This window comes from Dasypus novemcinctus, chromosome 14 (assembly GCF_030445035.2).
Source record: "Dasypus novemcinctus isolate mDasNov1 chromosome 14, mDasNov1.1.hap2, whole genome shotgun sequence".
Taxonomy (NCBI): domain Eukaryota; kingdom Metazoa; phylum Chordata; class Mammalia; order Cingulata; family Dasypodidae; genus Dasypus; species Dasypus novemcinctus.
In genome coordinates, this window is record NC_080686.1 from 47,475,704 (window position 1) to 47,502,249 (window position 26,546).

The 26,546-nt window shown below is 37.9% G+C and overlaps 1 protein-coding gene across 5 annotated transcripts in view; it reads left to right on the forward strand.

The window, feature by feature from the left end:
- Positions 1–26,546, forward strand: part of RALYL (RALY RNA binding protein like) — a 757,145-nt gene that overhangs the window by 606,407 nt on the left and 124,192 nt on the right. For all 5 annotated transcript variants that reach the window (XM_058275682.2, XM_058275685.1, XM_071207892.1 and 2 more), the window contains one exon: positions 6,760–6,835. In XM_058275682.2, coding sequence (XP_058131665.1) covers positions 6,760–6,835 — 76 coding nt within the window. The remainder of the gene's footprint in view (positions 1–6,759; positions 6,836–26,546) is intronic.

Sequence of the window (26,546 nt, forward strand, 5' to 3'; positions counted from 1 at the left end):
AACAAACCCTTAAGGGCTCTCTCAGTGCTAGAGGTACTTCAAGCACTGGCTTTCTTGTTTATTATGACCCTTACCACATTTGCTCTAGTGTAGCTCAAATTTTGTCTTCCTCTGAGGTCTTTTTGAGAACAGATACCATACTCACACTCATTTACCCAATGCCTAGCACAGTAGTTGGCATGTTCTGCACATTCAGTGATTATTTGATAAATGAAAATGAGTGATATGTGATATTTTTATTTTCATGTTAATATAACCATTGAACAAAAATAATAGGCAGTAAAATTTAAAAAAAGACACCCAGGTATAGGTGCCGGCTTTTTTCACTACAAATTTTATTGGGGAAAAAAAACAGTTTTGAATCTAAATAGGTCACATAATATGATCTGATTTAGCAGGTAATTAGTAAGAAGTTCAAGTTTCTACTTTTGTTTGCCCTTGCAGACAGAGTCTGAGAGCATAGAGTATTTCCTAGTAACAAATGGGAATCTGGCCAACCAGTGATCTTTGCATTAGCATTCTAATAACCAGGGGCCAACATGCCATAGTGCTCTGTCAGAACTAATTTATGAAACTGGATCCAAAGGTTCATTAAAATGGTCACAATTCAGTGACTGCCCAGTAAAATTAGGCTACAGTTTCATTCTCATAACAGTGAATATTTTAACATATGATTAAGGACATATTTCAAGTGCTAAAACTAGCTTTCCTTACGTGAAATGAAAAACAAGATTAGAAAGCTATTTACTTTTGTGTAAAATTGACTTCACTCTCAGCTTTAGGCTTAAAATGCTTCAAATGCTCATATTTTTTAGCACAGGGTAGGCTGTACATGCATTTGCAAGTCTGGTGCATTTTTTCCTCAGAACAAAATCTGTCCTGTGCAGTTCTAACACCCCATAGGCCTGTGAACCTACCTGGCAAGTTGGGAGTGGAATGTGCTTTGCCATTCTGCCAGACAAATCTCCCTACAGTGTTCATTTAATCATGCATCTGCCCCCCAGGCTGGCAAAGCTCCTGATGAATCAGAGTGCGTGATTATAGGGTGCTCTCAACAGCCAAACCAGATTTGAGGGCCATAGACAGTGTGAAACCCAAAATCAGATTAAGAGCAATGAGATGTAGTAGGGAAGTTTCCAAACTGTGTGCATAGTACAGCTCCAGTTCATTTCTGCTGCTCATTCTCACAGATGGGCAGCTCCTCCAGGGCATGGACAGGGTATCCCTGCTCCTACTGCTTCAGTGCCTGGTATATGGCACACATTCAGTGATCAAGGACGATTGCAGTGAACTGAGCTAACAATGATATTATGAAAGCCATTTAATTGCTTAGTATCTCAACATCTATATACATGGAATGGGAATAATGATTCCTGCTCTGCTTATTTCACAGGGCTATTCTGAGAATCTAAACTAATAATAACTGCAAAATCACATTTTAATGGTATGGTGCTTATACTTGGGTAATGTATAGTTATAATCATTCAGTTGTCAAACATAACAGACTCTTTTCTTTATCTCCTGACTTTCTATTCAATGGAATAGTAATGAATCCCTAAATCTTCTAAATGTCAACAATAAGACTCTGAATGACTTTCCCTGGCTGTCTATATTCCATAGCTGAATTATTTAGACTTTTATTTAAACCTGGGAGAGGAAAAATACCTAAATACAAAGATTTTCCTTTTACATTCCTTCTGAATGGTATTTCTTTTAAATTTTTTTCCCATTTAGAGAATAGTACTGGTAATTTGGATGCCTTATGATGCTATGTTAGACATCAGTATCTAAGTTAAATGTCTCTAGAAAGTAACATATGCCAGTAGGGATCACTACCTGCAAATGTAAGTAGCAAGCACCAGCTTATTGTCACAGTGTAAATAACAGGTAATTTAAAATATGCATTTAATTTTTAAAAGGAGAGCACTCCAAATTGATTACATGAAAAAGAAATAAATGCAAAGTACATTTCTGACTTTTTCAAAGTATCTCCTAAACCAGCATTCCAGGGGAGCTCTGTTCTGTTGTATGTGCCTCCCAAAAAATGGTCTATGTGAACACACACACACACACATACACACAAATATTTGAGTTAAGTAAAACTGAATACATTTCTGTTTTGTAGAGTTTTATCTCCTAATATGCAGTGGAAATAACCAAGAAGGGATTCTATTATAACATTTTTACTAATCTTAGTTTACTATATTTATTTGACAACATGCCTATTAACATCTTCCACAAACATTGTTCAAATGAACATCACATTAGGAAAAGTGTTAACTAAGTATTGTTCAAATGAACATCACATTAGGAAAAGTGTTAACTAAGTGTTTGGTTAGATGCACTACAAACTTTATTCAAAGACATGCCTTCTGGCCTGGATGAATTTGATTGACCAGTAAACTCACTGAGTGTCTACTGGGATAAACAACACTGTGCTGGGTGCTGAAGTTGAGTGAAACCCCTTAGAGTTCAAAGTCAAGGGCACAAATACTCAGCAGTCAGTGCCCCTGGAGTGGTGTAGCAAAGTAAAATGAAAGTGCACAGAGGGAGAAGTCATTTCTATTTGGGTAGAGTTGGAGATATCTTCCCAAAAGTCAAATGCATGAAATAAGAGAATTACATTACCATCATCATGAGTGGTATGCTAACAAGAGCTGATAAAATAAATACATTAATGTGTATTGGTAACCCTTTCTGAGGACAATTTGGAACACTATCTGTCTCCTTTTGCCTTATCTCAGTTGCCTCAAATCAGAATAAGTTCAGCTCATTAACATTTTTCAGTTCTATGTTATTGCTATTTCAGTCATGGCATAATTATCTGACATTAGTTACTAAATTTAATAAAAACAAAGAAATGAAAAATGGCCAAATTTTTAGAACATCTCACTTAATAAATGTTTTAAGTAATATAGAGTGGGGAAAAAAAACCTTAGTAACCCAACAGGATATTTTTCAACTGTCTGAATCCATGGTTTAATATTAGAAGAGTAATTTTTGGAGCAAATTTTTATTTTTTACTTGTAACTTTTTCATGCTATCATGAAACATTGAAAGCTCCAAGTAAAGATGGGATCTGCTCTATAAGCCTCTTAGGTGTTGCTTACAGAGGGCCATAGCATATGCATGAAATAGAACGAAATGCAAATACCCCTCCTCCTTCCAGGCGGGGGCCTCTGCCCCCAGCCATCTCCTGCACAAGGGTGAAGCTTTAGTTCCTTCTTCTTTGCCCTATAACTGAATAGTGATAGGAAAGCCAGGAAGCGGAGAAAATTCATGCAGGTGTGATGTGTACTGCACCAAGTTCCCAAACAGAAATAAGCCTTTTCAACAGAATTCTTTCAAACCAGGTGTTTACCTGGTTTTACCAACCCTCATCATAAAACTATTATTGTAACAGTCATATTATAAAGTCCTTCACACTTGGTACATAGGTACCTCTATAGGTACCTCTGCATAACAATTAAGAATTTAACTCATATTTTTAATATATTTTTAACATATTGTGAGATCTGTGTATCTTTAAAAAAAAAAAAACAGACAATAAAATATTTGCTAAATTAAAAAAAAGAACTTAACTAGGACTTTTGGAATATACCAAAAACCTTTGTTGGGAATAATCTCCACTTCAGGGTACTATAAGGTGTCTTAAAATTTGAATTTGCTATGGCCCTCCATTTGCAAACTCGGGAATTCAAAATATTACACTTTTTAACATTCTCAGTGTTTTATTTCAAAGCCCCAATCCTATGATAGTGGCATAAAATTGAACCTCAGTCATTCCTCCTCTTCTCCTGTCCTGTCAGTAACTTACACAGTGCCAGGGCAATCAGAGGAAGAAGACTTAGGAAGTCTGTCTGTCGTTGACCACAGCGTTTACTGCTAGGATGCCATTACCTTCTCTGATTCCTTCGAAGCCAACAGCTCTTGAGGCATGGTACTGAGCCTTGGCTTCCGACTAAGCAGGTTGTTCTGAAGACCTAATTAAATCTTACATTTTTAAAGACCCTTTTCCGAGCTTTGTGTTCACTATAATCAACTGTGGTCACTGCCCACTAACTATCCCTTCTCCCTTGACCACCTCCACCCATTTCCACCCTCCTCCCTGTCCACTAAAACCAGGTTTTGTGTGATTTTCAAAATAACAGTGCAAAATATATAAGCTTGAATATCTAAGTATAAAATTCCATACATTCAAAAGGAAAATTCTACATTTGAACACTAAAATTGAGTAGAAACAAAGGATTTTTCTGCATTTTTAATACCTTTGAAGGAAAGCTAATGTCTGGGAATATTACGTTTAATAGCATCTCATGGAAGTCTTTCTACTGTATGAAACAGTTGTCAAACTCCTGTATCTTCAGACACTGACACCATTTTTTTTAAATGGATGGTACTTTTTTTTTTAAAGATTTATTTTTCTCTCCCCTTCTGCCACTCTCCCCATTGTCTGCTTTCTGTGTCCATTCGCTGTGTGTTTTTCTGTGACCACTTCTATCCTTATCAGCGGCACCAGAAATCTGTTTCTTTTTGTTGCATCATCTTGTTGTGTCAGTTCTCCATGTGTGCAGCACCATTCCTGGGCAGGCTGCACTTTCTTTCGTGCTGGGCGGCTCTCCTTACGGGGTGCACTCCTTGCACATGGGGTTCCCCTATGCAGGGGACACCCCTGTGTGGCATGGCACTCCTTGCACGCATCAGCACTGCACATGGGCCAGCTCCACACAGGTCAAGGAGGCCTGGGGTTTGAAACAGGGACCTCCCATGTGGTAGGCAGATGCCCTATCCATTGGGCCAAGTCCACTTCCCTGGATGGTACTTTAGAAGCAATGAAAATATTCTAAAATTGAGTGAGGTGATGACAGCACAACTCTGTGATGAATAAAGAGCCACTGATTGTACACTTTGAATGGACTATACAAAGCATGGGGTTATATAACACAGTGAATCCTGTGGTGGAAGATGGACTGTGGCTAACAGAAAAAATATAAGGACATTCTCTCATGAACTATACCAAGTATAGTCAATTGGAGGGAAATTTTACCAAATGTAAGATATTGGCTATAATTAGTAGTAATGTTTTGATAATGCTCGTTTGCAACAATTGTTTCACAACAATGCAAGGTGGAGCCCTGAATGATGAAAAGCATGTTTGTTTTGTAAGTTCAAACTCATACTATACAGCTATTGTTTATGGATGTTCATGTATGAATGATAAACTTCAATTTAAAAAATGGATACTACAGTTTTTTTTGTTAAGAGACTTAAGTCTCGGCTTTTGATTTATTTATGAGAATAATTTTACATTTTTAACCTGTAAATCATAAGATCTAAGCTAGAGACACACAAATTATGTCTTAGGATATTTCCATGGACATGTGCCCTGTATCATCATTACAGGACTTATAAAAATATTAGAAATCTGTATTCGTTTCCCTTGCTTTTTTTGTTCCAACTGTCACATCTGACAGTTTCAGACCTCCTCCATGTTGGCTATTCCTTATTCCAAATCATTCAAGAGTCACGCTCTTCATGATTCATTCTCAAGTGTGTCCTCTACTCACAATGCCAAGTTACATCCTACTTAAATCAAACTTAAGGTTATATTTGGGGTCTCTAATAAGCTTCTCCCAATCAATAATCACCACCACGCCCACTGTTCTCCGCTCTATCCCTGCTAGCCACCTCTGTTAACCTCATTTGTTCACTAAAGCCTCTGACCTTTACATTCAGCATTGCATGGCTTAACATTATGTTACCATTTTGTTTTTTAGTTTTATCAGCTATTAAATATATACAAAATAAAATTTATAAAATCTTTTAGTTATAAAGAATAATGCTAAAATACATACCCATCCTTCTGGTTTCCCCTTCTATATTGGTGGGAAAGATGTTACCATGGGAAAATTAATAACTCCTCTTGTGAATAAAGCTGTATCCCACGCAAATATTCATGTGTACAGAGAAATTCTTGGCAAAAAAAAAATGCAAGTCAGAAGAATATCTCCTCTCTATTTTTCAGAAGCATTCCTGATTCCCTTTAACTTTTTCTTTTTTTCTTAATTCTTTTTTTTTTTTTAATTTATTTCTCTCCCCTTTCCCTGCCCCAGTTGTCTGCTTTCTGTGTCCATTTGCTGTGTGATCTTCTGTGTCCGCTTATATTGTCAATGGCACTGGAATCTATGTATCATTTTGTTGCGTCATCTTGCTGCATCAGCTCTCCATGTGTGCAGCACCACTCCTGGGCAGGCTACACTTTTTTCATACTAGACGCACTCCTTGAGCATGGGGCTCTTCCTACGTGGGGGACACCCCGCGTGACATGGTACTCCTTGCGCGCTTCAGCACTGCTCGTGGGCGAGCTCACTACATGGGCCAGGAGGCCCTGGGTTTGAACCTTGGACCTCCCAAGTGGTAGGCAGACACCCTATCTGTTGGGCCAAATCCTCCTATATGTCATATATTTTTCTTATTTATTATGTTTGTTGTTGACTGTGTATCTTCTCCCAATAGAATATTAGTCCCATGAGAGCAAGGCTCTAAGTCTATTTTGTGCATGATATATCGCAAGCACCTATTTTGAGCACCTCTATTCTTGGCATAGAGCAAATGCTCAATAAATATTTGTTGAATGAATGAATAGCATATGATACTGTATGGATTCATAGGCATGTGGAAACATGAAATTCCATGGCTTACTTTTCTCAAATTGCTTAATATTTTCTTAATCCTTGCTATTTTATTTTATGTTTTCAGATATCAACATGGCAGGGGAACCCAAACCATACAGACCAAAACCTGGAAACAAAAGGCCCCTTTCAGCACTTTACAGGTAAGTAGTATTTTACTATATGTAGCAGTGAATTCTTGCAACTTTATAAGTTTGTATACAAACTATAAAGCATCAGATATTTTAAAGAAAAAATCCCCCATTGGCATAAAGTGCAGTGAAATGCTGGTGGTCAAAATATAAATATTCCACACTGCATTGGAAGGGAGCTTGAATATCTAACTTCTAATTTCTGCTTAAACAATCCTTCTAAATGATATTTTTCTAATGAAACTCTCTATGTCTCTACCTGCCAAGTGGGAGGAAAAGTTGGTAGGTGTTGAGTACTTTCTACTTGCCATGTACAGTAGATGTTTTATGTAAGTTGTTTAATTTAATTTAATTTTCAGAACAATTCTACAAGGTGGATATTGCTATTCTCATTTTACAAGGACACACCACTGGTAAATGATAGCACAATACTTAAACTCATGCTTTCTGATGCCATACCCAAAATTCTTTCCTCTGTATCACTCAGCCTCTTGTGTTACAAAGAACATATTCATCTCTCCCCCGTTTCTTCAAAACAGTAAATACAGCCCTGTTTTTCTCTAGAAAGACATATTCACTTCTTTAGACCTTTCCTAGTGAACTTGGATGTGAGTCAAACATTCTGATCTTTCCCCTTTAGATGCACCAATTTATTAGTGTTTCTCTGTGTTCAGAATTCCAGGTGGTTAGAGTAGACTAGATTTAGCACCTTACCTTTGTCATTCTGCATGTACTTCTATTATGTTAAGAATAATTCGGTTAATTTGGGGAGGAGGGAAACTATAAACTCGTAGCGTTTTGTTATTTTAAAACAGCCACTTAAGAAAAATCCTGTGCAGTTGTTAAGCCATATGTCCCACTTCACGTACTTTTACCATTGGCTTTGTAGTGTAAGTGCTGACTTTACATCTATCTCTGCTAAATTTCCTTTTGTCAGATTTAGTCAATCGTTCCAGGATATTGAGATCTCCTATCATCCAATTTATTAGGTCCTTTCCCAGATACATATCATCATCCCATCAGTGTCCTCATCCAAAGAGCTAATGTAAGTGTTGAATAAGTCCCTTTCTTTCCCTGATATCATGTGGATAAAGGAAAATTGAATTGTATATGTTAAAATCAATTACCTTCTGATAGAGTGTACTAAGAAGAGCACTCAAAAGATAGTTTGGAACCATTTCTTTGTCTTAGCTCTCTGAAAATTGGCAAATCTCCTTTTCAGCTATTCATAGCTTCATTGGCTGAACTATAAAATAAAAGGGTGAGAACTAAATGAACTCTGAGCACCTATTCATTTAAAATATATATTTAAAGATATTGCAATTGCTCTTATTATTTTGGCTGTTTAATTTATTATTTAATTTTAATAAAATTAGATATATTAAAATGGAAAGCCACAGGACTTAACAAATGGTGATAGTTGGTCATAAGGCAGTCTTGACGTTAGAGTAGAAATTAAGTCAACAGAAGGCAAATGATACTTTCTATAGCTTGCTTAAGGTAAAGGACAATGTTTATAAAACTGAGAAATGCAAAGTATTTATCAGACTTATTTTTAAATTATGCATAGATCTGCATCGAATGCAGAACATCTGAAAAGTCATATTTTCAGTTATTTTTTAAAAGCTGACAATGGCATTTTTCCTCATCAAAGAGTTACCACTGGCTGCACAATGATGTTAATTTTCCTATCCTCCCTTTTCTCAAATTGTTTTGATTTTCTTATGAGAATGGGAGCTCATAACAAGAAACAAATGTCTTTTTAACTATTATTTCTCTATTACTAAATTACATTAAATTGTGAATCCAAAAGAATAAGAAGGAAAATTTCATTTAAATCAGCTATATTGGATAGAATCATATTTATTTATCTTGTTTTTATTTGTTTATAGAAATTAAGGTTGGGGTGCACTGAAATGGCAAAGCAATAACAAAGAGAACAAAAAGAATAAATGTGCAGTTGAAAAAGCCCTTTTATACACATTTTCTCATTCTTACATAATCTTCATAATAATACCTTGCCTTTATGTGGATGAACTAAGTTTTCCTAGTCATTATTCATCCATTCAACACAGAACTCCACATGATTGGTATTATATGCCTTGCTTTATAGATGAGAAAACTAAGCTTCAAAGACTATAAAGGACTTACTTAAAGCAGAATCACAAGATTGGGAAATGAACTCTGGTTTCCACCTCCAGGACCAGTGATCTTGTTGCTACATCACTTGTTACTATCTAAGCATGACAGATTATAAGCAGAGATTTCCTGGTCTCTAAAACCAATACTCAGTTATATATCTATCCATAAATACCATGCCTGAAGTGGCATAGGAAAGCCTGTACACTAGAAATGGCATAAGAACAGATTATCATCTATTTGTATAGTAATGGGACACAGGTTTTGAGCTTCAAGTTCTTTACCTAATATAATGGTTGCATAATTTTCTTGAGAGGATAAAACTGCATAATTTAGTTGAAAATGCCAAGCGTATTGTAAGGAAGCTTGCAGCAGCAGAAGAAATGAGTGGTTTCTGCTTCCCTATTCTTTGTATCTTTGGTTCTGTCCTTATCTGTAAAAGAAAGGAGCTAGAATTAATTAATTCATTCATTCAAGACACATTTGTTGTATATCTACCATGTTCTAGGAAATATGGTAGCTTCTGTTCTGGGCAAATGGCACATAAACTCCAAGACCACAGGGTAAGAAGAGAACATAATGAAACTTAATTTATTTTTATGGTTATAGGTAATCTCTGATTTAACTCCCTGCTCAAAACTATGTCTTCATGATTATTTATTCCATTGAGGGATGTAAATGATCTGCTTTCACACTTTCTTCTTCTCCTACATCTTTATCTCCATCATCAACCACAGAGTAGTATGAATATGGGATATCTACTGAGGTATAAAGTTGACTTTGTTATTTCTTTAAATAAGATTTTCAATGTATCCATACACCCTTCACTAAGTGCTTATTATATACTAAATTAATGTGATATGCATAGAAGACACAAAAATAAAGACTCCAAAAGGCTTACTTATCTTATGCACAAATTAGATGCATAAATAAATGAGGACTCTGTCTTAGTTTCCTGGCTGCTAAATACCATACAATGGAAATTTATTGATACAGGGTGTAGAGGCTGGAAGAAGTCTAAAATCAAAGGGTCAACAAGGCAGTCTTTTCTCCCTGAAGATTGGCATTCTGGGATTGGCTGAAAGCATTCTTGGTCCTTGGCTTTTTTGTCTCATGGTAATGCACATGGCAATGCCCTCCCCTTTCTCTTCCTGGTTCCACTGATTTCCAGATTATAGATCCTCTCTATAACCTTCTCACTTTGTATGCCTAAACTTCTTTCTTCTTATAAAGAATTCCAGTAATCCAGATTCAGTTGGGCCACACCTGAATCATCAAGAGCTCCTATTTACAATGGGTTCACAACCACCAGTATGCGGACCTAGGCCAGGGTCATGTCCAAACTGGTATATACAATTCAATCCACCACAGATACCTGAAATGAATTATGCATGAAGTTCTAGAAGGAGATAAGTGAGGAAGTTACCGGTTCTGCCTAGGGAATGGGATTGAAAAGTCTGGGAAAGTTGCAAGAAGATGATACATGAGCTGCCCTCTGCACAAGCAGACATTCACAAAGTAGGCAAAGCAAAGATGTGCAAGGCAAAGAAAACATGTGCAGAGGCACAGGCACAGAGATGGAGAAAACATCTCACAGTGGGAGCTAGGAGAGTCTCCTTGGTGAAGAACAGGTAGCTAGAATGTTATTGTGGTACAGCTGTGAGAATCCCTCTATATCTTATTAAGATGATTTGGTTTTTATTCTTCAGACAATAAGGAGCAATTTGAATAGGATGACCTATTGGAGATGGCACATGAGGGAAAGTAAGAGTCATAGATATGTCAGAGATTTCTAGCTTCGGTCAACTAGAGAAATGATCATGAGATGCTGAGAAAAGAAATAGGAAAGACATGCTAAGCAGGCTTAGGTGTAGGATGGAGGAAGGAAGTAAAAATAAATTATTTCAGTCTTGAACATGAATTCATAAGGACAGAGAATTCATTAAAATAGCATTTGTAATAAAAATGTCTCCCATCAGAGGCTATTTATAAATGAAATACAATTAATCATTTTGCGAACATTTCATAAATATTGGACCTGGTCCTAATAGTGAATAGAGAATTCATTCTGTAGGGAAAATACTGTAACTTTTAATAAATTGCTGCTTCAAATGTGTCTATGTTGCTCTAAAATAATTCTCTGCCAGGAAAGGAGTTTTCCAGCATGCCAAGTTCCAATTAACGCTGAATAATTGCTAAATGAACATAATTGTACGATGGTTTTGCTTCTACTTGTAAAGGCAGCAGACCATCCTCTCTGATGTGAGGACAATGAACAAAGGTACAGAGAACAAAGATGCTATTTATCAGAGTTGAACAAGTACAGGTTTTCACTCACCTAGAGGTAGCCCTCCCAATGGCAGGGAACACAGCTCTGTAGGACATGAAAAGCATCATTCCATTTATTTCACAGAAATTATTTGGTTGTCATTCCCAAATATGGTTTTGTGGCTGTCATACGGAAGCCATTAATAACAACCTTCCCTTTCATAGCAACATCTCCACCCCACAGAGGTGCCCAAGGGAATTAAGATTGTCACTACAAGTAACTTTAAGACCCTGGAAAATTGTCATGGAGTAGCCTATAGCTATCAATATCACCATTTGAAGAACACCAGAATTGGTGGTGGTAGCCACGAATGTGGGTTATACTAGGAGAACTTCAGTGATCATGAAACTTTCAGCACCTGGACCAAATAAGGTGAACTTGTGCAGATACTTGAACTACATTGGTCCTATTATCATCCTTCATGGAGACTCTAACACATCCCAGGAAATGGGGGCCTTTCAAAGGCCCCAGAATGTTGCCTGGAACATCGCTAATGGAAATGAAAGGAATGAAAGCTAATTTTTGCTTATGCTATATAACAAAAATCAATATGGAGAGAAAACTTTGTGGACATATCCACTTCATTGACTTCCACTGTTTGCTGAGAAATGTTTACCAGTTAGCTATTGATTATTTATTTTCTGTCTTGTTTTACAATGTCAAGGATAATACACCTTCACTTTTCAGAAGCTTAACACCTGCAATGTAAATGTCTCCCTTTGCAGTGGCAGTGGCTTCTAGTTCATCTACCTAGCCAGGTGGGTCCAATCAGAAACCCATGGAAGAGTCGTATCTGTCATTTTCAAAGTGTTTTTCAAAGGAGGAAAGGTTTTGCCCTATCACCCTTAATAAAGGACCCTGTCCTTCCAAAAGTGGCTCAAGTCCAAGCACTGGCATGCCTACAAATGTTCATTTTGTAAGTATGTTATTTCTGGATCTTTGTAACAATTGTTTCTTTTTTCTTCTGATTTAGTCTTTGCTATGCAACCAAATTACTGATATGGAAAAGTGGGCTTGCCAGTATCCACAAGAGCAAATACAAAAACTATCTGCTTCTAGCTCTCAAAGCTCAATATCCATACATCTAAGTAACTGAGCACAAGTTCTCTCTAATTCATACTTCCCAATACCAGAGTAGGTTCCAAACACTTACTTTGTGAATAGTTTTAAATTATGCAAATGTTTTATATGAGTATGTTTGGCAGAAAGAATGTTAGACAGGCCTGGAACTTAAAATCAGCACAGCATTACCAGCAGTTTGAACTTGAGATTCTGTTCCTTGACTTCGTCAGTTGCATGAAAAAATAAAAGATTCTTATAGGAGGATATCTTTAAAGATCCTGTAAGTGTTCTAGATACTCTTAAAATTTTTAATCATCATCATCATTATTATTATTCAAAGAAAAAGATCCATAAAGTATATTTTAGGAGGTCTTTTAAAATGAGCCTTTAGCTATGATGATGATATTGCTAAAATTCACACAGTTAACTAAACAGGCTAACATTTCCCATAACCATCTAACAAAGAAGAGATAGTTTTTTAAAAAAGATTATTTTACTCATAGTGTGTCATCATATTTCAACACTAAACAAAAGTAACTTAGAGATCTTTTATTCTAAAATATTTTTAGAAATGCTAACATAATATCCATTAAGAGAGTTCAGCCGGAGGCAATTCTCTGGTAGATTAAAGGATGTCCTATTTACCGTAATGTTTTTCTTTATGTTTACAATGCATAAATATTCCTTATGTTTTTAAGGCATAAAGAATCATATCTTCTTACATATAAAAAAAACAAACAAACATGTCAGTGAGGAAAGAGAGACTGGATAGTGCAATTCCTTGCTGCAGAGAACCTATCTCTAAGGCTTTGTGGTTTATGTCGTTGGTGTTCAGGTTGTTCTATAAAGTACTGTTCTATATGTTTGTTTTTAGGTAATTTATGAAAAAATCAACAGAAGCAAAATCATGCAATCAATATTAAAAAGAGTAAATGACAAAATTCAAGAACTGAAAAAGAATTAAGGGAGGGGTAGGCAGGTAGAATCAGAGCAAGTACTTAATGACACTAAGAAAGCTTATTCAATGGCAAGGTATTACAAGTTAGCATCAGACTTAGTTATGAAATTCCTGGCAGTCAAGGCAAAAAGGGAACATGATCATTTGTGTAACCATCTAGTAAATGAATGTACTTCAGTGGGTGAGGAGAAACTATTTTTTCCTAACTCTGCTGAGAGAAACTTATCACATAGGCCTTTACATAAAATCATCTAAATAGCACCACAAGCAGCACCCTGAGAAGCAGCTACACACAATACATATACATAAAATGCTTTTAATCTGATGGAATTTTTCTTATGAAGTCTCCCAATAAAAGCCAAGAACAAAAACTTTTCCTAAATTTACCAGAAGAAAACATCTCTGATGTAAACCAAATATTTCCAAACCTCAGCAGCCTGTGAATACAAATGAGATACTTTAAAGAAGTAGCTCAAATATTATTGGCCACCAATACAGCAGCAAGTTTACTGAATCGCAACAGCATGGTAGTCTTTGGCAAAAAGAGGGGGACAAGTTTCATTTTCCTTTTTACTTTTTTAAAAAATTTATTTCTCTCCCCTTCCTCTCTGTGCCCGCTTCTATTCTTCTGTGTCCGTTTCTATTCTTGTCGGCAGCCCAGTAATCTGTGTCTCTTTTTGTTGCATTATCTTGCTGCATCAACTCTCCGTGTGTGCAGTGCCATTCCTGGGCAGGCTGCACTTTCCTTTGCGCTGGGCCGCTCTCCTTAGGGCCCACTCCTTGCATGTGGGGCTCCCCTATGCGGGGGACACCCCTGCATGGCAGGGCACTCCTTGTGCTCATCAGCGCTGCGCCTGGGCCAGCTCCACACGGGTCAAGGAGGCCCGGAGTTTGAACCATGGACCTCCCATGTGGTAGGCAGATGCTCTATCCGTTGAGCCAAGTCCACTTCCCTAATTCTCCTTTTTATGGTACCCAAATAGTAGAGAACCTGAACTGTGCTGCTTTTACCTCAACATTTGAAAGAATCTTCAGTGAAACGATTTTTTTGGTGTAAACTCTTAGCTTCCCACAAGGCTTATGTAAAAATCCAATGGTGGCTGGACTGGGAAATCAAACCCAAGAGCAGACACTGCACTTTTTACAAGTCACTATTGCTTATTTATTGTAATAAGTTTAGCAGCCCTAGCCTATTCCTCCCCACCTTCAGCTTCTACGGGCCTACCTCGGGCTAATCCTATTTCAATCTTTCTACTTAACATTAGTCACCCCTACTCCAAGACCCAAGCTCTTTCTGTTGCTTTCTTCTGTCAGCGCCCCTGCTTTTGCCCCTGTGTTCACTCCTCCAGTTCACCTGCCTCTCTCATGGCCCATCCCAGCAGGCTGAGCCAACTCTTTGCTTAAAGTAACTATGCAGTCCCTGACCTGGGGGCTATTTCCGACCTTTACAGAAATTGAAATGAAAGATTTCTTTAATTTTGCTAGGAATGCATAAAAGCAAAATCCAAAGAACCCTTCAAAACATTTAGAGAATCCAGAGAGACTCAATATTAAACACTGCCTCACAAACCACCCCTGCCTTCTCTTGGGTTGCAAAGAGTGCTATCTATATGCAAGCAAGAGCTGCCAAGCAGAAACAAAAATGCCTAAATCATTAGTAATTACACTAGTGTCCAATCAGCCTCCATGAATTTCCTAGGATAAACTGCAATAGAGCAAGTAACATACTTCCATGCCCTTCTCCCAAGGCAAATTACCTCCTGTGACAAACTGTATAAAACCAATAAAAGAATGGCATTCCCAAATCCTATCTCTGCAGAGCAAACCCAGGTTCAAGTTACCTACAAAGCTGCAAACTTGTAGGATACAGAAAGCAAGTAAAGTGATGGCCCCTTATTTGGTTTGTTCACCCAGCTCCAAGAACTGGAAGAAAAAGGCTATGCTTGGATGTCTATGACCATTACACGTGACTTCTTGCCCTTTTATTTAATTATTCTCCTCTGAGGTTGGGAGAAATGGAAAAGCATAGGATGGAAGGGGTGGAAATTTCACCTCATCTTTACAGTCGACAAGTAGAAATGAAAAACTGCAACTCATTACTTCCAGTTGTCAACTGCACCGTGGAAATTGGAGCATGTCATGAAATAGCTGCTTTCAAAGATCTCCCTATCAGTTCTCTCATGTGATGGTCATTTATGCTTGTGTGTTCTTTATGTCTCACTCTCTTCGTGTTCTTCAAGGTTTGCCTGAGGTGATGTGGAGGCTGGAGTGCACACCCCCATTGGTTCCTACTGGAGCTTTATAGGCAGATGTGCTGGATTTTTGAGCAAATGCACCCTGCCTGGGTTTTATCTTATAAAGGGGAACACCCATGCTTGCTCACAAGTCAGACTTGTTGTTTAGTGTATTTGTAACCCAGAACCAGACTAGCACCTAAGTGTCATCCTCCATCTCTAAACTTATTCCACCTGCTTCCTCTTCCAATTGCAAGATTTCAGATATTTGCCTCATTTTCCTTTTAAATTATGATGGAGAATGGTACTTAAAAACTGGTATATGTAAGATTGATATAAAGTTTCCTTTTATTATGCCTCTTTGCTGACTTTTGGAATCCTTTGCACTGGCTCTCTGATTTCTCCTCTGAAATACAGGCATGCTTCTTCTATAACACACCTACCACACAGGCAGTGGCTGCTTATCTTCTAACAGCTGAAAAAATAGTAATAATAAAGTGTCACATGGTCAAAAGAATGCTTTAGTCCATACAAAATGAGGAGAAAAGATATTAATATTGACAATTTAAATGTTCATAATTGTATTGATGGGAAACCAATCAGCTTTTTCCTCTGTCAACTTGTCTCACCCTTACACTGTGATTTTTTAAAATCTTTTATTATCTTTTTTTTAAAGATACATAGATCACACAAAATGTCACATTTAAAAATATAAGAGTTTCCCATATATCCCACTCCCATCCCCACACACTCCTCCCACATCAATAACCTCTTTCATCAATATGGTACATTCATTACATTTGGTGAATACATTTTGGATCACTGCTGCACCACATGGATTATAGTTTACATTGCAGTTTACACTCTCTACGAGGCCATTCAATAGGTTATGGCAGGATATATAATGTCCTGCATCTGTCCCTGCAATATCATTCAGAACAAGTCCAAGTCTCGAAAATGCCCCCAAATCACACCTCTACTTCCCTTTGCCTGCCCTCAGCAATTCCCATGGCCACTGTCTCCACATCGATAATACAGTTTCTTCCATTGATAGAGTCACAAAAATTCCATAGTAGAATACCAGTAAGTCCACTCTAATCCATATTTTATTCTTCCATCCTGAGGACCATAGGATGGTGATATCCACTCCACCTCTAAATTGAGATGGGGCTTAGATCCCAAATGGCTGATGGATGGGATTCTCCTGCTTGCATTTGTAGACCCTCTCAATTCCTTGGTGTGGTTGTTGATCATCCTCATGTCCCTGTTAGCTGACCTGGGTAAGTCCAATGAACCCGAGAGCAGGTGTTGCAACTCTGCTGAAGCTCAGGGCACAGCAGGCACATGGACAGCCCAGAGATTCAAGTCTCCCGAGCATACACCAACCCCAGAGCCAACCATAGGTTCAGTAAAGGTGACAGAAGAGATATGTGTAGAGAGCTCACATCTGAGTCCAACTCCATCACACTCAGGAGCACAAATTCCAAAGTAGGGCCTATTGGCAAGGCACTGAACTCCAGAATCATCTTCCATGACCATAGGACCTGGATGTCTCTGTAGCCCTCAGGAACGCCACTACCTGAGGTTGTATCCACTTTGACTGTCTCTGGGATCCTGCTGAGATGTGCATAAGTGTGACCCCTCTGATGCCCTTTGAACTTGTTTTGAAGTCTCTTAGCCATGTAAACTCATTTGTCTTTACCATTTCCCCCTTTTATTCAAGGTCTTTTTCTGGTTGCATCACCAGGTGGTGCTTGGTAGCAATCCCTCAGCACCAGGAGACTCATCCCCGGGAATCATGTCCCAAGCTGGGGGGAAGGTAATACATTTACATGCATTTGGCTTAGAGAGCGGCCACATTTGAGCAACATGGAGGCTCTCAGGAGGTAACTCTTAGGCACCCTGCAGCTGTAGGCCTAGTTGAAATTTCAAACACACAGGCTCATAAGCATAGTCATCAGTATCAATGGCACATCATTGGACCATCCTTCTTCACTGGTCTTTGCCCTAGCACTTGGGGAACTGTTGCTGCTTCACTGGGGATTGGGATTGAATAGGAACTCAGCACTCCCTCAGTTGTCATGTGAAACTCTACCCACTATGTCAATACCTAACAAATATCTGAAATTATTTATATACCCTATATGTATGCCCTAGAGAACTCTCTCCCACCCATGCATCACCCATCAATTATACCCCACATCAGTGCTCCTCCCCTGCTATAGTTGAACCCCTCTGTGATCCAAAAACTTCTTAAAAATTGAAGTCTAATATATTGCCAAATTCAATTAATAGGAAAATAAAATAGTAATGATAGATTTAAAGATTGGAAATAGAATACATAATAATTTAGAAAAACTAAAATAAAGTAAAAAATAAATTGGGGTTTTAAAAATGAAAAATCTTAAAAAAACTTTTTTGATTTTGTACCTTTCATCACTGTAATAAGTGTTGCCCTGTATGCACAGTGGCAAGGCAATCTCTTCCTTATTTCCTCAGTGTCTACATCCTTTTTTTTTTTTTAATGTCTTCAAAGAAGTTTTAGGTCACAGTAAAGTCATATATAGAATATAGGGGACTCCCATATACCCAAGATCAACCCCCTTTCCCCCTTACCCAGCAATGCTCTTTTTACATGTGGATATTGCATTTGCTGCAACTGATGTACAGATATTGAGGCAGAGCTACTAACCATGGTTCCATTATGGTTTACATTATGGTTTACATTTTAGACTGTACATTTTTATAAATTTTTGGTTACATTATGGTTTACATTTTAGACATACACTTTTATAAATTTTTGGTGAAATTTAACACAATCTGTATCCATCATTGCATGATCATGCAGAACACTTCCATTGCCCCCCCCCCAAGTAGCCCCCTCTTCCATTTATTCTATTCCTCTCTCCCTGTCCCCTGTGATTTCTTTTTTAAGATTTCTTCTATTATTTCTTCCCCCTGCCCTCATTGTGCTCACTGTCTGCTCTCTGGTCCATTCGTTGTGTACTCTCTGTGTCTGCTTATCTTCTCTTTAGGAGGCATTAGGAACCAAACCCAAGACCTCCCATGTGGGAGAGAAGTACTCATTTACTTGAGCCACCTCCGCTCCCTGCTCTGTTGTGTCTCTCATTGTGTTTCCTCTTTGTGTCTCCGTGTTGCATCATCTTGTTGCATCAGCTCCCTGTGCCAGCCTGTTGTACCAGCCTGTCAGGCAAGCCTGCTGTCCTGCTTGTCCTCTCCAGGAGGCACTGGAACTGAACCTGGGACCTCTCATATGGTAGGTGGGTGCCCAAATGCTTGGGTCACATCCGCTTCCAAGAAATATTTTTTAACCACATAAAATCACTTCATTAAATTACCTATTTCTATTATCATTATGAATTGTATTTTCCCCTGGTCAATTAGAGTTTTGAAAGTACTTATCACATATCTGAACTGAGAGAAAATTTACGGAAAGCAGTTTTTGAAATTTTAATTATAAATCAGTTCTTCACAGAATAAAAAGGAAATTTTAAAGTTTCTTTAGCTTTGGTTGGCTTTAAATATATTAATTAGAAAATAGTCTATGATTTCCTCGTTAAATTCACATAGTCTATTTGATGTATTTGAAAAGGAAGTCTTCTGATTGAATTATAAGTACTAGAAATAAAGCTAGAAATGCCCCCACTTTTCCACATCTAGATCACTGAGAGGAAAACTGCAGCACTGTCTCATTTGATTACCAGTTGGCAGTATATGATGAGTGCTTCCCACAAAAACCCATCTTTTTGCAAATTAATTGATTCTACTTAACTTTCAAAATTTCCTTCTACAGGAATGATAACATAATTGATAATTCATCCTTATTTATACTGCTAAATATCAGAATACTTATGGATCTTCCCCCACTTTTCCCATCTCCAAGTACTGACATATATTTCATTTATGTTTACCTTATTGTGGCATCAAAGTATAAAGGGCTTACTTTTAGTTAAGAATATTACATTAAAAATAAAACTGAGGGAAATGGACTTGGCCCAGTGGTTAGGGCGTCCGTCTACCACATGGGAGGTCCGCGGTTCAAACCCCGGGCCTCCTTGACCCGTGTGGAGCTGGCCCATGCGCGGTGCTGATGTGCGCAAGGAGTGCCCTGCCACGCAGGGGTGTCCCCCGCGAAGGGGAGCCCCACGCGCAAAGGAGTGTGCCCTGTAAGGAGAGTCGCCCAGCGCGAAAGAAAGTGCAGCCTGCCCAGGAATGGCGCCGCCCACACTTCCCGTGCAGCTGACGACAACAGAAGCGGACAAAGAAACAAGACACAGCAAATAGACACAGAGAACAGACAAGGGGGGGAAGGGGATTAAATAAATAAATAAATCTTTAAAAAAAAATAAAAATAAAACTGAGATGCCATATCATTTGCATTTCCATATTTGTTTGAAATATCTCCTGATGAAGTATCCACTTATTTGTCAGGATGATTCACCACTGAAAAGATGTCAGTGGTAGTTAGAAAGTCAAGAAACTAGAAATCAAATCCTTTATCTGCTCCTACCTGCCCATGCCAATTAAATGATCATAAGCAAGTAATTAAACTTCATTTAACCCTAGTTTTCTCACAGCGAAATGAAAGTATTGGATTAAACCATTCCTTAGTTTATTTCTATCTCTAACATTCTGATATTCTGCTACTTATGATCTCACTTGGAGGCTAAAATAAGAAAATCATACTTTGTTTTCAAGTTTAGTCTTTTCTCCTTCAAAATCTATTCAGTGTTTTAAATATATTTGTACTTGCTGACCAAGTAATTCCATTTCTGGGATTGTATGTAAGGAAACAATATTTCTTAAATTGTACAAAATATATGTAGATAGAATTATGCCCAAAGATGTTCTTTGCAGTTTTATTTACACTAGGGAGTAACCTGATCCAAGAAAAGTTTTAAGTAATAATGGGCATGATGCATCCATTAGACAGAATGGTCTTTCATGATTGGAATGATATTCACAAAGTTTTAATAATGATATGGAGGAAGCAGATGTGGCTCAAGTGATTGGGCTTCTGTCTACCATATAGAGGGTCCCAAGTTCGCTTCCTGGGGCCTCCTATGGAAAGCAAGGTGGCCTGTGTGCTATGGAGAGCTGGTGCAACAAGATGATGTGACAAAAAGATACACAGAGGAGAGACAGTGAGAGACACAACAAACCAGGGAGCTAAGGTGGCTCAAGAGATTGAGTGCCTCTCTCCCATGTCAGAAATTCCCAGGATTGGTTCTCAGTGCCTCCTAAAGAGAAGACGAGAAGACAAGCAGACACAGGAGACCATGCAGTGAATGGACACGGAGAGCAGACAGCAAGCACAAATGGCAGGGAGGGGAATAAGTAAATAAATAAATAAATATTTTTTTAAAAAATACAATGATATGGGAAGGGACTTGGGTTTGAATCAGAGAAAAACAAAATTGATATAAACAGTATGACTAAAATTATTTATAGAAACAAATGAAAAGTATATGGAGAAAAAATAAAAATAAGTAGAGTAAAATATTAACTGCAATTGTCTTTGAATGGTAGGAGTATGGGTTATTTTTTTCTTGTAAATCTAATATATAATGCAAATTTTTTAATGAGAATTTTATAACCAAAAGAGATTTTTTTTAATCAGATTTCTCCTAAAATCAGATTTTTCCAGAAATAGAGGATGACATGTTTTGTTACACTATTAATGTACATCTTACAAAAACACTCACAAAGGAAACAATAAGGATTTTATTGTGGTTGGTGTTGAAGATGAATAACAAAACCAGTTAAATAGATACATCTTTTAGAACTAAACTCAGTTTATTAGAGAGGTTAATTTTCTAAGAGGACAACTTCATTAGCATTAGTCTCATAGTTCAGTGCAGTCTGGGCAGCCCTGGTTGTTGAAGCAGCTCCTGCCAGGGCTAACTGCAGTCAGGGCCACATGGGAATTAGGCGCTCAGTGTACAGAGAGAAGTGCAAGGAGCAGGGGAGGAGGGAGAGCAGCTGAAGTCATCTAATCTTCAAAAGTGAAAAAGTCAAAATTTATGAGCCTTTAAGTGGTGCAATAAAAAGTCACCAAGAATGCATGGTGATGGCAGTTCTGACTACAGATTAGTGAGCCAATAATGAGACAATGGTGGCTGCATGACAATAAGTATCCCTCATTGTATTTAAAGCTGTAATTTCAGCCATGCAGCTGCTGCTGCTTTGCAAGGGCAAAGAGTACCTTACCTACAAAGAGTAATAGAATGAAGCCCAGGTTACAGCCTTAGAATGCGGAGAATGAAATGTGACAGAAAAAGTAAAGGAGACAGGTAAGGTGCTCCTGACTCATAGAGAGAACCCATCAATACCGGACAATCAATAGCAATGAATCTGAGTAGAGTAAATATATCAGAACGTACTTTTTACAATTGTGACACACCAACCAATAGCTGAATTTGAAAAGGAAATAGATAATTGCATGTGAAATAGCGTCTTCAATTAGATGGCTTTCCAGTTGTAGATTCTTTAAGCCCTGTTCTTACTAAAACCATCTACAACTTCAGGCGTAAAGACACTTCTATGATATTTTGAGAACTCTAGAAGAATTTAAATTGAATTGTAATTTCTAATTTCTTGATCTGCTTAGGATTATGCTTTTTGCTAGGTAAAAGATGAATTAATGAAAATATTGTATATGGCAAATATGGGCATTGATTCTGCTCTCCATGTTAAATTAATGAAAGTCTATAGGCTTGTCAAAGATTACTAGTTTAAAACTAGTATTTGATATTTGGCCACATCTATTAGGAAAATGTGGCATCAGTCTAAAATACAATAACCCCAGTAGATAAAGTTCTTTTTCTCATATATATATGTATTTTTTTCACACATTGTTCGTTACCCCAATTCAATATAGTACATTTCATTATTTAGAGGATTGAGAAAAGAAACATATATGATCAGTAGTTGGAAATACAAACTAAATTGAACATGGAAAAGTTGAAATACTTTGCATGATGCAACATAATAAATTATGAAAGAAATAATATCAGACATCTATTTTAACTGAAATATCAAATGTATTATTTTAAAAATACAATGTTGAAGAAATAAAAAGCAAGAGAAAACTAACCTAGAGTGTAGGCAAAGCACAATGTCAAGGCAGTTCAGTACTAAGGAGGCAATGTGTACTCGTCTGCCTGGAGAGTTTCCAACCAAGGAGTTCGGCAATTGGTCACAGGTCCTGGCCAAAACAAAACACCTTTCCTGAGGAAGATGACAAAAAGCACGGTAAAGCAGCCGGGGATGCCAGCTAACTGGTCTCTATATGAGGGATCTCAGGATAGCAGCCACTAGAACTTCTTCCAAGCCAGGGTAAAAGTCAAATTTTAGGGACAAAACAAAGTAGTGGAGAGAGATCAAAGACAATATATGTACTTCATCTACAGTCTGCCCTGAGGGTCTATTTGAGAGCATTAGGGACCTGAGAAGCAATTTCTGATCCCAGCAATTTTGAGTGGTCCGTGGTTATTGATCCTCAGGGGATGATAAGCCTGTCTTAAGAAGATTGACACAGGAACTGGTCAAATTCACTCTATATTAAAGACTCTCAGTAGATCTAGTGGAGGAGAAAGAGAGACAGTTACTATTTCAGGCATTCATTCATCAATTAGTTATTAAGCATCTACTGGGTACTAAGGATATATCCATAAATAAAATGAACAAAAATCTTTAGGTTTGCATCTGAGTGTGACATGACTGATACTAAACAAAAACAAGCAAATCAATCATGTGTTAGAAGATACTAAATGTATAGAAAAAGTAAAGCAAGGAAAAGGGGATTAAGAGTGGGAAGATGAAGAGTGTTAAAATTTTAAATAGGGTGGTCAGTGAAGGTCTCCCTGAGGGGGCATTTGAGCAAAGATGTGGAGATGATGAGCAGGCTTGGGGGAAAAGCACTAGGCAGAGGGACTAGCCAGCACAAAGGCCCTAAAGCAGAATCATACTCAGTGTATATCAGATAAAGCAAGAAGGCCAGTATTTCTAGAGCAAAGTCAACAAAGATGGGTGAAGGGGAGGAAGGAGAAATTAAGGAGGTTACAGAAGAGGTAATGAGGATCCCAGATCATATAAGATCTCGTAGACCTTCGAAGTAAAGTCATTAGAAAGTTTTAAGCAAAGGAATGCCATAATCTGACTTCTGTTTTGAATGGTCATTTTAGTTTTATATGGAGAATAGCCTGTGGAGGTACCTGGGGGCAGGGTAGGGGGTAACCAGGCAAGACATTCCTGTCGCAGTTGTGACAGGAAAAAATGGTTACATTTTAGATATATTTTTATGGTAGACCCAATGAGATTACTCATGGATTGAATGTGGACTATGAGAGAAAGAAAGCAAAGATGTTATCTCCATTATCTACTGCTGATAACAATCAAGCCCAAACGTTACTGTCTTAAAAAAAAAAAAAAAGCAAGAGTATGCATATGCAAAATTATGGAGTAATAAGTTTTACAAATGCTGCCTTTACCAGAAAAATGAATGAGCTAGAAGAAAGATTGAGATTGATAAGGTAGTAACCCTGGAACCAGGTTGGACATTTAGAACAACCACAGAAGGCTCGACAAAGGGAGAGGCTACTGAGAGTTAAACTACTGTATGTGGAAGCAGGCAACAGTGACCAGAGCCCATTCTTTGGCCCCTTGGCAGTGGCTTTGGAACTGGCAGGGGCTGTAGAAATGCTGCCCAGCTTCCTACAGTGGTTGACTGGGGCCAAGGCAGGTAGAGGAAACTTTTTCCTCCAAAAGTTGGGGTTGATGATGGAGGTGACCCTGGGGGATCCCTGAGAAACCAGTGAGGACACTGGCCTTGGTTTTGGCTTTTTGGGCAGCAGTGGCTTCTGGCCCCCCACAAGCAACCACTGGGACAACAAGAGCCAGTGAAACTTTTTGATTCCACTGGTTTTCCTTCTTTTGTAGGTGGTTTTTCTTGATTCTAATAGACCCCTAAGGGACCAGCATGCGTGCTCGCTTAGGTTTTGGCTCTCTTGGCAGCAACAATGGCAGCTTTCAGTCTCCCAACACCATCCACCTTGATGTAAAAATTCAGTGCACCTTACTTTTCTGGGTTTTTGTTTTGTTTGTGGTTGTATTTCTTTCTTTCTCTTTCCTGTGTTGTTTGGTCTGGTTGATTCCCCATGGGACCAGCACGGATACTGACCACAGCTTTGGCATCAATTGCAACAGCTTCCAGCTTCCCACTGGTATCTACTGAGAGACATAGAGAGAAAGTACACTTTTTAAATTTGTTATATTTGTTTATTTATTATTTATATTTGTCTATTTGTTAGTACAGCCATACCTCAGAAATATTGATGGAACAGTTCCAGACCACCGCAATAAAGTGAATATCACACAATTTTTTTGGTTTGCCAGTGCTATAAAAATTATGTTTACATTATTCTGTAGTCTATTTAGTGTGTGGTAGCATTACGTCTGAAACAACAATGTACATAACTTAATTTAAAACACATTATTGCCCAAAAAATGCTAACCATCATCTGAGCCTTCAGCAAGGCATAATCTTTTTGCTGGTGCAGAGTCTTACCTTGATGTTAATGGCAGTTGACTGCTATCAGGGTGGTGGTTGCTGGAGTTGAGGTGGCTGTGGCAATTTCTTAAAATAAGATACAATGAACTTTGCTGCATCAATTGACTTTCCCCTTCATGAAAGATTTCTCTGCAGCGTGCATTGCTGTTTGATTACATTTTACCCACAACTGAACTTCTTTCAAAATTAGTGTCAGTCCTCTCAAATCCTGCCACTATTTTATCAACTAAGTTTATGATATCCTAAATATTTTGTTGTTATTTCAGCAATTTTCACAGCATCTTCACCAAGAGTAGATTGCATCTCAAGAAACAATTTTCTTTTCTAATCCATTAGAAGCTCCTTGTCATTTGGTCAAGTTGTATCATGAGATTGCAGCAATTCAGTTACATATTCAGATTCCACTTCTAATTCTAGTTCTCTTCCTATTTCCAATATGTCTGCAGTTACTTCCTCCACTGAAGTTTTGAGCCCCTCAAAGTTATCCATGAAATTTGGAATCAACTTCTTCCAAACTCCTATTAATGTTGATATTTTTACTTCCTCTCATAAATCACAAATACTCTTAATGGCATCGAGAATGGTGGATTCTTTTCAGAAGGTTTTCATTTTACTTTGCCCAGATCCACTAGATGAATCTATCTAGACTAATAACCTTACAAAATGTATTTCTTAAGTAATAAGACTTGAAAGTAGAAATGACTCCTTGATCAATGGGCTTCAGAATAGTAGACATTAAAACAGCATTAATCTCATTATATATCTCCATCAGAGCTCGTGGGTGACCAGGTGCTGTGTCAGTAAGCAGTAATATTTTGAAAAGAATCTTTTTTTTCTTTCTGAGCAGTAGTTTCCAACAGTGGGCTTAAAATATTCAGTAAGCCATGTCATAAAGAGATGTGCTGTCATTCAGGCTTTGTTTTTCAATTTATAGAGCACAGGCACAGTAGATTTCATATAATGCCTAAGGGCCCTGGGATTTTGGAATGGTAAATAAGCATTGGCTTCTCCAGCTGCTTTAGTCCCTAACAACAGAGCCAGCCTGTCCTTTGAAGATCTGAAGCCAGGAATTAACTTCTCTCTATCTAAGAAAGTCCTGGATGGCATCTTCTTCCAACTGAAGGCTGTTTTGTCTACACTCAAAATCTATTGTTGAGTGTAATACCTTCACCAATGATTTTAGCTAGACCTTTTGGATAACTTGCTGCAGCTTCTACATCAGTACTTGCTGCTTCACCATTCATTTTAATGTTATGAAGATAGCTTCAAATTTTTCTCCTGCAGCTTCCACACCTCTCTCAGCCTTCATAGAATAGAAGAAATTTAGGGCCTTCCTCTGGATTATGCTTTGGCTTAAGGGAATATTGTAGCTGGTTTGATCTTCTGTCCATGTCAGTAATAAGGCTGTT